An 11,626-nucleotide genomic window follows, 5' to 3' on the forward strand; every position below is an offset into this window, starting at 1 on the left:
TGTGAGGGGCAGAGGAACAGTCAACTATGGGTGGGGTGAAAGGTGACCTCCATCTTTGTGAGGGGCAGTGGGGGCCTCAACTATGGTGTGAAGAAAGCTGGCCGCCATCTTTGTGAGGGGCAGGGGGACTGTCAACGGTGGTGGGGAGTAAGGTGACCTCCATCTTTGTGAGGGCAGAGGAACTGTCAACTGTGGTGGGGAGAAAGGTGACTTCCATCTTTGTGAGGGCAGAGGAACTGTCAACTGTGGTGGGGAGAAAGGTGACCTCCATCTTTGTGAGGGGGGAACAGACAGCCGCCATCTTCGCGAGAGGGGAAAATTATACCGCCGCCATCTTTGTAAGGTAGTCATGATGTGGATGTGCCGGCGTTGGACTGAGGCTTGTGAGTTTACTATCAAATAAATCGGTTGGACTAAAACCTGGTGTTGTCAGACTTTTTACTATCTTTGTAAGGGGCAGAGGAATGGGGAGATAGGGGGAGTGACCATCATCTTTGTGAGGGGTAAATGTTTTATGAGGAGGTGGAGGCACTGCTGCCATTTTTGTACCAGATAAGTGGACAGCCGCCGCCACGTTTGCAAGGGGAGACACACCCAATGGCATCTTTGTGCCGGGTGACCGTAAAGTTTGCGATACGTAAATGGTATCGCCGCCATGTATAGCTGTCGTGGGGAGGAAGAAAACGGACTGTCGCTATGTTTGTGCGGGGCAATATACGCCCGCCATTATTGTGCAAGGCAATGTGTGTCCGCCATTGTTGTGCGGGGCAAATGGGTGGCTGACATGATAGTGCGGGGCGACGCTGCCGCCATCTTTGTCAGAGGGGAAGGCAAAGTCAGCAAGGTGTGTGGACCGGGCTCCTCTTCTCTTTCTGTTCATTCCAATCACATTCAAGTCCGTAAAGTCCAACACCGTTATTTGTAGGTTTTAAAATCACTATTTTCCCTTCTAAGTGGCGCCTTTGTGCAGCAGGTGACGCTTTTTATTTTATTGCAGGGTCAATGGCACATTGCTGGTGCAGAGGCAGAGCTCTGACAGGCGCCATAGAAATGCAAGTGTTCACATTCCCTATGTGTGTGTACAGGAGGCTGGGGAAATGAGATCGGGGAGATATAGAATTAAATTTTTTTTATGTTTGCGGAGTGTGTTTTCTCTCTCACATTTCTATATTATATATTTTTTGTGGTTGCAGAGTGTGTTTTCTCTCTCTGTCAGTTGTTGTGTTTTTTTTGGTACAGATAGGAAGATGGCTGGACAGTACAGGTGTCCAGAATGTGGCTCCTCTCAGGTGGAAGAGGATTCCCATTATAGCCAGAACCACCTGGTGTGCACTGACTGTGGCTTCCTACTGACTGAGGGTCTCCTCACAACTACACGCTCTGAGGAATCTTTCTCCCAAGGTACAGAAAAAAAACTAATTTCTCCTTCGGGTGACCCTTCTCAGAAATTACTGTGGCGTTTCCTCCCATCTCGACGGGGTGGTTAGCACAGTGCCACGGAACCAGGTTCGATTCCTGGCTTGGGGTCACTGTCTATGCGGAGCTTGCACGTTCTCCCCATGTCTCTGCTGGGTGCTCTGGTTTCTTCCCACAGTCCGAAAGACGTGCTGATTAGGTGCTAAATTCTCCTGTGTACCCAAACAGGTGCTGGAGTGCGGTGATTAGGGGATTTGCACAGTAACTTCATTGCATTAATGTCAACCTACTTGTGACACTAATAAATAAAATTAATACATAAAAGTAGAACGTGTCCCAGAAGTGGGTGTGTGCTGGCACCTTGTCGTTATCACATCTCATATCAATACCCCTGAAATTAGCTGGGATTTGCTCCTGTTTCTTTCTGCTCCTTGTTACTCACCATGGAAGGTATCTCTTGCCTCCCGATGTGAAACCTGTAAGACTTGGGAAATGACTGGTACTGGCCCATAGTGAACTGCATTTTAAGATATACAGGACTTGTTCAGAACACTATTCATTTAGAAGGTTTTGTGCGTTTAGAGTTTTACTGCACAGAAAGAGGCCCTTCAGCCCATCATGTATGCGCCAGCCATCAAATACCTATCTATTTTGATCCCTTTTCCAGCTCTTGGTCTGTAGCCTTGTATGTTGTGGTGGCGTTTCAAATGCCCGTTTAAAAACTTCTTAAATGTTGTGAGGGTTTCCTTTCAGGCAGTGAGTTCCAGATTCCTACCACCCTTTTGGGTGAAAAAGTTTTTCCTTGCATCTCCATTAAACCTCCTGCCCTTAACTTAAATCTGGTTATTGACTCCTTTGCTAAGGGGAAAAGTTTCTTATCTTCTTTCTCTAACTGTTTTGCCACCCACTGGGTGGCACAGTAGTTAGTGCTGCTGCCAGGGACCTGGGTTCCATTCCTGGCTTGGATCATTGCCTATGCAGAGTTTGCATGTTCTCCCTGTGTCTATGTGGGTTTCCTCCAGATGCCCCTGTTTCCTCAGTCTGGAAGACATACTGGTTAGATGCATTAGCCATGCTAAATTCTCCCTCAGGGTACCCGAACAGGTGCCGGCGTGTGGTGACTAGGGGATTTTCACAGTAATTTCATTGTAGTGGTAATGTAAGCCTACTTGTGACACTGAGAAATAAACTACAACTTCAACTTCAAATTTTTAGGTGTCCAGATCACCAACAACCTGTCCTGGTCCCCCCCTATGCTGATGCTATAGTTAAGAAAGCCCCACCAACGCCTCTACTTTCTCAGAAGACTAAGGAGATTTGGCATGTCAGCTATGACTCTCTCCACCTTTTACGGATGCACCATAGAAAGCATTCTTTCTAGTTGTATCACAGCTTGGTATGGTTCCTGCTCTGACTAAGACAGCAAGGAACTACAAAAGGTCCTGAATGTAGCCCAATCCATCACGCAAACCAGCCTCCCACCCATTGACTCTGTCGACACTTCCTGCTGCCGCGGCAAAGCAGCCAGCATAATTAAGGACGCCACACACCCTGGACGTTCTCTCTTCCACCTTCTTCTGTCAGGAAAAAGATTAAAAGTCTGAGGTCACATACCAACTGATTCAAGAACAGCTGCTTCCCTGCAGCTGTCAGACTTTGGAATGGACTTAGCTTGCACTGAGTTGATCTTTCTCTACACCCTAGCTATGACTGTAACACTACGTTCTGCGCTCTCGTTTCCTTCTCTATGAACAGTATAGCTTGCAAGAAATAGTACTTTTCACTGTATGTTAATATATGTGACAATGATGATTCAAATAAAAAAAAACACATGCTGGAAAATGGGATTAGGCCTGGGAGGGTTAGTTTGTCAGCTGGCACAGACACAATGTCAGATTGGCCACAATCTGTGCTGCAAATTCTGCTCTATTTTCTAAACATCTGGAAAGGAGGAAGGCTGGGGGAGTGGTGTATGTGAATTGCTCCTGAGGACAGCCAGCGCAGATACAATGGGTAACATCGAAGATAGGAAGGGGCCATTCAGCCCTTCGAGCCTGCTCTGCCATTCATCACCATCGTGGCTAATCGTCCAACTCAATAGCCTCATCCTGCTTTCTCCCCATAACCTTTGATCCCATTTCCCCAAGTGCTATATCCAGCCGCCTCATGAATACATTCAATGTTTTGGCATCAACTACTTCCTGTGGTAATGAATTCCACAGGCTCACCACTCTTTGGGTGAAGAAATGTCTCCTCGCCTCCTTCCTAAATGGTCCACCCTGAATCCTCAGAATGTGACACCTGGTTCTGGGCTCCCCCACCATCGGGAACATCCTCCCTGCATCTACCCTGTCTCGTCCTGTTAGAATTTTATAAGTCTCTATGAGATTTTATTCCCCCTCTCCTACAATTCATCTGAACCCCAGCAAAAACAATCCTAACGTAGTCAACTTGTCCTTATATATCAGTCCTGCCATCCTGGAATCAGCCTCAGAGCAAGAACATCCTTCCTCAGAAAAGGCGACCAAAACTGCACACAACATGAATGTCCTTCTGGACTGTTGCAGTTCTGTCAATGAGGCAGAAGATAGGCACTGATAGGGAGCATGAGAGATGGCTTTTTGTCTGTTCTCTCAGGCAGGATTGCAAAATCCAAATAGATATTGTGGGGGGGTGGGGGGAGGGGATACATGTGGTTGTTTTGAGTCCTGTGCCTGGACAGCAGACACGACACACAACTTAACTAATCACAACTTCTGTCAATTTTAATCTGTACTGTCGGTAAATCTCTTTCAATCCCTTTCCACAGCAGTGAGATACAGCGAGAGTACAGCAGAGGTGAAGAAGCCTTGTCGCAATCAGATACAAGGTAAGATACGTGAATAATGAAGGTGGAAAATGCTGGAAGCAGTCAGCCGAGTTGACAATTCGGGTCAATGATACAAATGTAGAAACTAGAAGCAGGAGGAGGCCATTCCGCCCTTCGAGCCTGCTCCGCCATTTATTATGATCACGGCTGATCACCCAACTCAGTAATCTTGTTCCTGCTTTCCACACCCCACCCCATATCCTAAGTTCTCTACAGCCCCAGAGCTATCTCTGACTTCTTGAAAACATGCCATGTTTTGGCCTCAACTATCCTGTCTAGTCCTGTTAGATTTTCACAGGTTTATATGAGGTTCCACCCCATTCTAAACTCAGCGAATATAATCCTAACAAACTCAATCTCTCCTTGTACGTCAGCCCCACCCAGGAATCAGCCTGGTAAACCTTTGCTGTACTCCCTCTACAGCAAGAACATTCTTCTTCAGATAAAGAAACCAAAACTGCACGTGTTATTCCAGGTGTGGCCTCACCAAGGCCCGATACGATTGCAGCAAGACATTCCTGCTCCTGTACTCGAATCTTCTCACAATGAATGCCAACATAGTGAGGGCTTGTGGTATTATCATTAGACTATTAACCCAGAAACTCAGCTAATATTCTGGAGACCCCAGGTTGGAATCCTGCCATGGCAGCTGGTGGAATTTGAATTCAGTAAAAAAAAATCTGGAATGAAGAATCTGCTGTTGGCCATGAAACCATTGTCGATTGTTGGAAAAACCCATCCGGTTCACTAATGTCCTTCAGGGAAGGAAATTTGTCTCCTGACTTGGTCCAGAGCCACAGCAATGTGGTTGACTCTCAACTGCCCTCAGGCAAGCAGGGCGGAACTCCACAAATTGTTGCCTGCCACTTGGGAAAAGACATGTTTAATCCTACTCTTTGGGCGGAATTTTCTCATCCTTCCCGCCACGGGAATCGTTGCAGGTGGGACACGGACTGTGTCGATTTCGGGCGAGATTTTCCGGCTGGAAGATTCTGCTCTTTGTTTCCAGTTTTGTATCCATCTCAATACAATACCCCCAATCCCATGCACTTTAATTTTAAATGTAAATCCCTTATGCGGGACTTCATCGAAAGTCTTCTGAAAGTCCAAATAAATCACATCCACTGGCCCCTCTCGTCAACTCTACTAGTTACACCCTCCAAGAACTCCCATTGATTTGTCAAGCATGATTTCCCTTTTGTAAATTCTGTCACTGTTTTCCAAGTGTACTGCTATTAAATCTTTTATAATGGACTCCAGAACTTTCCCCACTATCAATGTCAGGCTGACTGGTTTATAATTCCATTTTCTCTCTACCTCCTATTTTAAATGTTGGGCTTATATTTGCCACTCTCCAATCTGCGGCAACTGTCTCAGAGTCTAAAATCTCAGAAGATGACCACCTGTGCATCCAGTGTTTCCAGGGCCACTTCCTGAAGTACTCTGGGATGTAGAATATCAGGCCCAGGAGATCTATTGGCTTTAAATCCCATCAGTTTCCTCAAAACCGTTTCCCGACTAATACTGATTTCATTCAGTGCGGCACTCCCCCGGCGCCGACCCTCCGACAGTGCGGCGCTCCTCCGGCGCCGACCCTCCGACAGTGCGGCGCTCCCTCGGTATTGCTTTGAATGCAAGATGATATCATTTGTTCGACTACTGTTTTTAGTATCTTGTTGCCCGCAGCCACGTCCCTATTGTGGTCCTCTCCTCTCAGTGATTCCGCTTGTCTGTCTGTCTGTCTCTCTCACATTGCTCCCACCCATCGCTCAGGTCAGAAGCGGGTCCATGACCTCTGCCGGATTCTCCGGGTGCGTCCAGTTGTGGAGGACACGGCCAGCGAACTCTACCTGAGGGCCTACGAGCATCAGAGCTTCCTGCACGTCACCCTGGAGAAGAAGGAAGCCTTGGTGGGCTGCTGTGTTCACGTCTCCTGCCGTCAGCACAACTGGCCCCTGACCATGAGCACCGTGTGCTCGCTTCTCCACGTGGAGCCTGGTCTGTTCTCAGCAGTCTACCAGCAGCTGGTGAAAGAGCTCACCCTGGATATCCCCACTCTGAGCCTCCAGGACCTGGTGAAAACTCACTGTGACGGGTCAGTACATCCCCGTTTATTCTCACTGACCTCGCAGTGCACAGCTCCCGTCTTCCTCCTTTAAACACTGCTTCCAGGGAGGTTAACTAAAGCAGCTTCATGCTCAGAAGGGATCGCCACATGGGTGGTACGGTAATTAGCACTGCTGCCTCACAGTGCTAGGGACCCAGGTTCAATTCCCGGCTTGTCCACTGTCTGTTCTGCACGTTCTCCCCATGTCTGCATGGGTTTCCTCCAGGTGCTCCGGTTTCCACCCACAGTCCGAAAGACGTGCTGGTTAGGTGCTAAATTCTCCCTCAATGAGTGTGGCGACTAGGGGATTTTCACAGTAACTTCATTGCAGTGTTAATGTAGCCACGATGTGGAGACGCCGGCATTGGATAGGGGTGGGCACAGTCAGAAGTCTCAGAACACCAACTTAAAGTCCAACAGGTTTATTTGGAATCACGAGCTTTTGGAGCACTGCTCCTTCATCAGATAAGTGATAACAAATAAATCATCTCACTTATCTGATGAGGAAGCAGCACTCCGAAAGCTTGTAATACCAGATAAACCTTTTTGGACTTTAATCTGGTGTTGTGAGACTTCTTCCAGTCTTAATGTAAGCCTACAGTGACACTAATCAATAAACCTTAAACCAATTAGTATTCAGATGAAATGGAGTCTGAGCCCCCCACAGCTGAGGAGGCAGGTGTGCAAGCTCTCAGACCTCTGGCATTGCCCACCCCTGCTGGGTATTGTGTCCGAATTGCAGACACCAATGTTTGTGAGCAGTGGTCCTTGCTTCTTGCATGCATCCTGACCACGTTCGGGTCAGCTTCAGTAACATGTGGAGTACCGGGGAGAAGGCCGCACTGCGCGGTGTTGTATCTAACCTACATTCACAAAACTCAAATTGAACCGTCATTGAAAGCAACTCCTATCAGCAGGCGCTGCAAATTATGTTGCATAGGTCAGATGGTGTCTGAATGAGAATGAGCTACTAGCCCTTTTCTGCTGACCCCCCCCTTGTTGCCCCCTGACCTGGGTCACTGGTGGTCAGCCATCCTCTTGAACGACTGCAGTCCCTGTGGTGTAGGTACACCCACAGTGCTGTTAGGGAGGGAGTTCCAGGATTGTTATTGGACATCAGTCAGTCTGTGTGGTGTAGGTACACCCACAGTGCTGTCAGGGAGGGAGTTCCAAGATTTTGGCCCAGTGACAGTGAAGGAACGGCTGATTATATTTCCAGGTCAGGAAAGTGAGTGACTCAGAGGGGAACTTGCAGGTGCTGGTATTTCCCATGTGTCTCCTGCCCTTGTCCTTCTAGATGGGAGATGTCACGGTTTGGGAAGTTGCTGTCGTGGAACCTTGGCAAGTAGTTACAGTGCTTCTTGTAGATGGTACACACTGCTGCCACTGTGTGCCGATGGAGGAGGGAGTGAATGTTTGTTGATGGGGTGCCAATCAAGCGGGGTTGCTTTGTCCTGGATGGTGTTGACTTTTTGTGTTGACTTCTTGTGTTGTTGGTGCTGCACCCATCCAGGCAAGTGGAGAGTATTCCATCACACTCCTGGCTGGTGGACAGGCTTTGAAAGGTCAGGAAGTCGGTTACTCGCTGACAGATTCCCAGCCTTTGACCTGCTATTGTAGCAAAACTATGTATATAGCTGGGTCCAGTTCAGTTTCTGGTCAATGGTAAGCCCCAGGATGTTGATAGTGGTGGGGGCGGGTAATGGTTAGATCCTTTCTTGTTGGAGATGGTCATCGCCTGGCACTTGTGTGGCATGGACGTTACTTGGCACTTATCAGCCCAACCATGATTATTGTCTGAGTCTTGCTATGTATGGACCTGGTATCCGAGGGATTCGCAAATGGTGCTGAATATGGTGCAATCGTTAGCAAACATCCCCACTTTTGACCAGTGATGGAAGGTCATTGATGAAGCAGCTGAAGGAGGTTGGGCCTAGGATCTAGGATCTAGGACCTGAGGAACTCTTGCAGTGATGTCCTGGAGCTGAGCTGATTGACCTCCAAACACAACCTTTTGTGTTGGGTACGAGTCCAGCCAGTGCAGCGTGTTGCTGCACCCCCCCTCACCCAGCTCGGCCAGCACAGCACGTTTCCCCTGATTCCCAGCGAGTTTAGTTTTGCGACAGTACAAGTCTCTCAACACCAGGTGAAAGTCCAGCAGGTTTATTTGGAGTCACGAGCTTTCGGAGCACTGCTCCTTCATCAGGTGAGGGCTGCTGTGAGAAGGAGCAGCGCTCTGATAACTCATGATTCCAAATAAACCTGTTGGACTTTAACCTGGTGTTGTGAGACTTCTTGCTGTCCCACGTCAGCATCTCCACATCTTAATTTTGCTCAGGCTCCTTGATGCCACCCTGTCAAATGCTGTCTTGACATCAACAATAGCCATTCCCATCTCATCTCTGGAAGTCCATGTTTGGACAGTAAGAAGTCTCACAACATGAGGTTAACATCATGAGTCCATGTTTAGACCAGGGGTGTGATGAGATTGGGGCCCAGTGGCCTTGGTGGAACCCAAACTGAGCATCAGTAAGCAGGTTGTTGCTGTGTGTGTGTGAGACAATGAGGTGTGTCAGGATCTCCAGTGCCCACTGCCACTCTGATTTTCTTCCCCTTCCTGCCCCTTCTTTACAGGTTCAGTTTGTTCCAGAATTCTGCGTCAGTCCCGGCCGTGTTTTTGGAGGATAAAGACAAGGTGGTGAATCGTGCCCTGCAGCTTGTGGAGCTGGCCAGTGAGACGTGGCTAGTGACTGGGAGACACCCTGTGCCCATCATCACGGCAGCCGCTTACCTGGCCTGGCAGTCTCTGCAGCCTGGGCACCGTCTGAAGTGCAGCCTGGGGAGGTTCTGTAAGCTGGCGGGGGTCAAGCAGCCCCCGCCCGCCTCGCAGCGGGTCAAGGAGATGGTTGACATTCTAATCAGGCTGGCATCGCAGCTAGCGTGGCTGTCATCTCAGCAGATCGATGCCAAGACTGTGGTGAAGTACACCAATGATATTCTCCGCCATCGGGCCCTATTGCTCCGACAGACGCTAAGCCTCGCGTGGGCAGAGAATGCCAGCGGGCAGACTGACCCCAGCGAAGGAACCAGTACAGAAACGGGTAGGGAGGTGGAGGGCGAGGCATGTGGGGAGACCGGGCCCCCTCTTCAGAACCAGCCGAGCCCAAATGGGGACAGGCCCAGTCACAAACGTGCAGCGCCAATCTTCCTCCCTCCCTGCCTCACGCAAAGCAAGCGGAGGAAAGCCTGCCCAGAAGCAGAGGGCAGCCGAGGCAGCAAGCTGATCACCGGAGAGGAGGAGATATCGGACAGTGAGATCGAGCAGTACTTGAGGACTCCCGAGGAGGTGGCAGCCTTCCGGGAAGCACGTGCTATTCTGTGAATGGTTCACTGATCGGTAACTCAATGATGTTTACTGTCGGGAGCCACTGTCCTGATGGGGGAAGGGAGGAGGGTTGGGGGAGGTGCCTGCTTCTGGCTTCCCTTTGTAGATGCTTCTGCCTGGAAAGGATCACTACGGTGCCTTGCCGTGTAACACCAAGGGTGCCTCGCCATGTAACACCAAAGGTGCCTCGCCGTGTAACGCCAAGCACTGAGGGTCAGTTAACTTTATGCACACTAAACGTTCTCAGAGCTGCTCCCATGTAGCATTACTGGATGATGATCAGGAGCCCGTGTCCTCCTCACCATCCTGTCTCCCATATGCAGGATGTGGAGACCAGATATACCCAGGCTACTGTGACTGAAATCAAACACACCTTCACGTTTACTGAGCTGCCATTGGCCTGAGGAGGAGGCCATTCAGTCCCTCCAGCCTGCCCCCGACATGGCTGGTCCTATACATGAATTCCACTTGCCTGACCAATCTGAGTGTTAATTCCGTAAAGCGTTTTGTCCCGAGAGAATGCTGCTGGTATCTTTGTGCAATGGAAGGTATGATTGTAATGATGTGCACAAGCCTGTTAATAAAGGCCTTGGACGCTGCTGCACATAACCAAGTATCTCAGTCTTAGTCTCAGAGCAGAGACTGCATTATCCTACACTTCTACTTCTCTGAACTGTCAGCCTAACTCCAGGACTGAGTGGAGATGATAGTAACTGATACACGCCTCCAAACTGACTGACATAAATTCGAGGCTGATTTCAGGTCTGTTCTCTGTATTGGGTCTTATTTATTAAACCACCAGTGGGACTGTGAAGCATTTAAATTAAAAAAAACAATGTGTTTTCATGATGTTTGATCAGTGTCACCCTCAGTCCTGCCTCTCTGACGGGTCGGCGCTCCCTCAGTGCTGCCCCCCCACCCCCTGACAGGATGGCGCAGCCTCAATGCTCCCCCCCCCCCGCGACCTGCCCATAAGACAGTGCCTCAATGCCACCCCCTGGCAGGGCACAACGCTCTCAGTGCTGCTCCCTTGCTCCAACAGAGCGGTGCTGCCTCACTGTTGCCCACCCCAACAGGGTGGCGGTGCCTCAGTGCTGCCCCCCCTCCCCCCACAGCAGTACTGCCCCTCTGGCAAGGTGGCACTCCCTCAGTCCTGCCCTTCAAATGGGGTGGCACTGCTCTCCCATCCCATGACAGGCAGTGCTGCCCTCCCCGACAGGGTGGTGCTCCCTCACTCCTGCACCCTCCGACAGGGTGGCACCTCAGTGCTGCCCCCCGGACATGGCAGTGCTGCCTCAGTCCTGCCTCTGTGACAGGGTTGTATTTCCACCCCCCCCCCCCCCCCAAAAAAATCTTTGAAATACAATATGGTCAATCTTTTCCTTTTAATCACAAAATAAAATGTTTGTAGCTACCGGCAGCTGGTGTTACAGGCTGTGATTAAAACATACACCAACTCCTCCTTGTGACAAGGGACACATTCTCTAAACAACTAGCTGAATTTAAAACCATTCGCTTTCATCTCCCAGCATCAACAGTCTATCTACAAATAATAACAATACAGGTGGGAGGAGGGGGATCTTCACATGATGCGGTCATCTTTACACATAAATAAAACTTCCAACTGTGCAACCCCTTACCTCTGAAATGTTCACAACATTTCACATAATTAATTATTTTAAAACATTGCCAGACATGGATCTTGTACCTTACATGCCCTGAGCCACATACAAGTATAAAGCAGGAGTCGGGGGGGGGGGGGGGGGGACAGTGGGGAAGGAGCCATCACTCGGGTTTCTGAGGCTGACCTCTGCTTTGGCAGGATTTGCGTTCCACCGGCACGAAAAGG

The 11,626-nt window shown here is 49.5% G+C and overlaps 1 protein-coding gene across 8 annotated transcripts in view; it reads left to right on the forward strand.

The window, feature by feature from the left end:
- brf2 (BRF2 general transcription factor IIIB subunit) overlaps nt 1-10,626 on the forward strand; it is a 35,511-nt gene extending 24,885 nt beyond the window's left edge. The window contains exons 1-5 of one of the 8 annotated variants that reach the window (XM_080217069.1): nt 341-383; nt 1,240-1,401; nt 4,226-4,285; nt 6,059-6,380; nt 9,027-10,626. In XM_080217069.1, coding sequence (XP_080073195.1) covers nt 350-383; nt 1,240-1,401; nt 4,226-4,285; nt 6,059-6,380; nt 9,027-9,774 — 1,326 coding nt within the window. In that variant the 5' untranslated portion in view covers nt 341-349 and the 3' untranslated portion in view covers nt 9,775-10,626. Of the gene's footprint in view, nt 1-340; nt 384-803; nt 974-997; nt 1,402-4,225; nt 4,286-6,058; nt 6,381-9,026 lie in introns of those variants that run through there. The other 7 variants (XM_080217068.1, XM_080217067.1, XM_080217071.1 and 4 more) reach the window with 7 other exon arrangements.
- Nucleotides 10,627-11,626: the final 1,000 nt, after the last annotated feature.

This window comes from Carcharhinus amblyrhynchos, chromosome 34, assembly GCF_965287045.1.
Source record: "Carcharhinus amblyrhynchos chromosome 34, sCarAmb.v2.hapA, whole genome shotgun sequence".
NCBI classification, from domain to species: domain Eukaryota; kingdom Metazoa; phylum Chordata; class Chondrichthyes; order Carcharhiniformes; family Carcharhinidae; genus Carcharhinus; species Carcharhinus amblyrhynchos.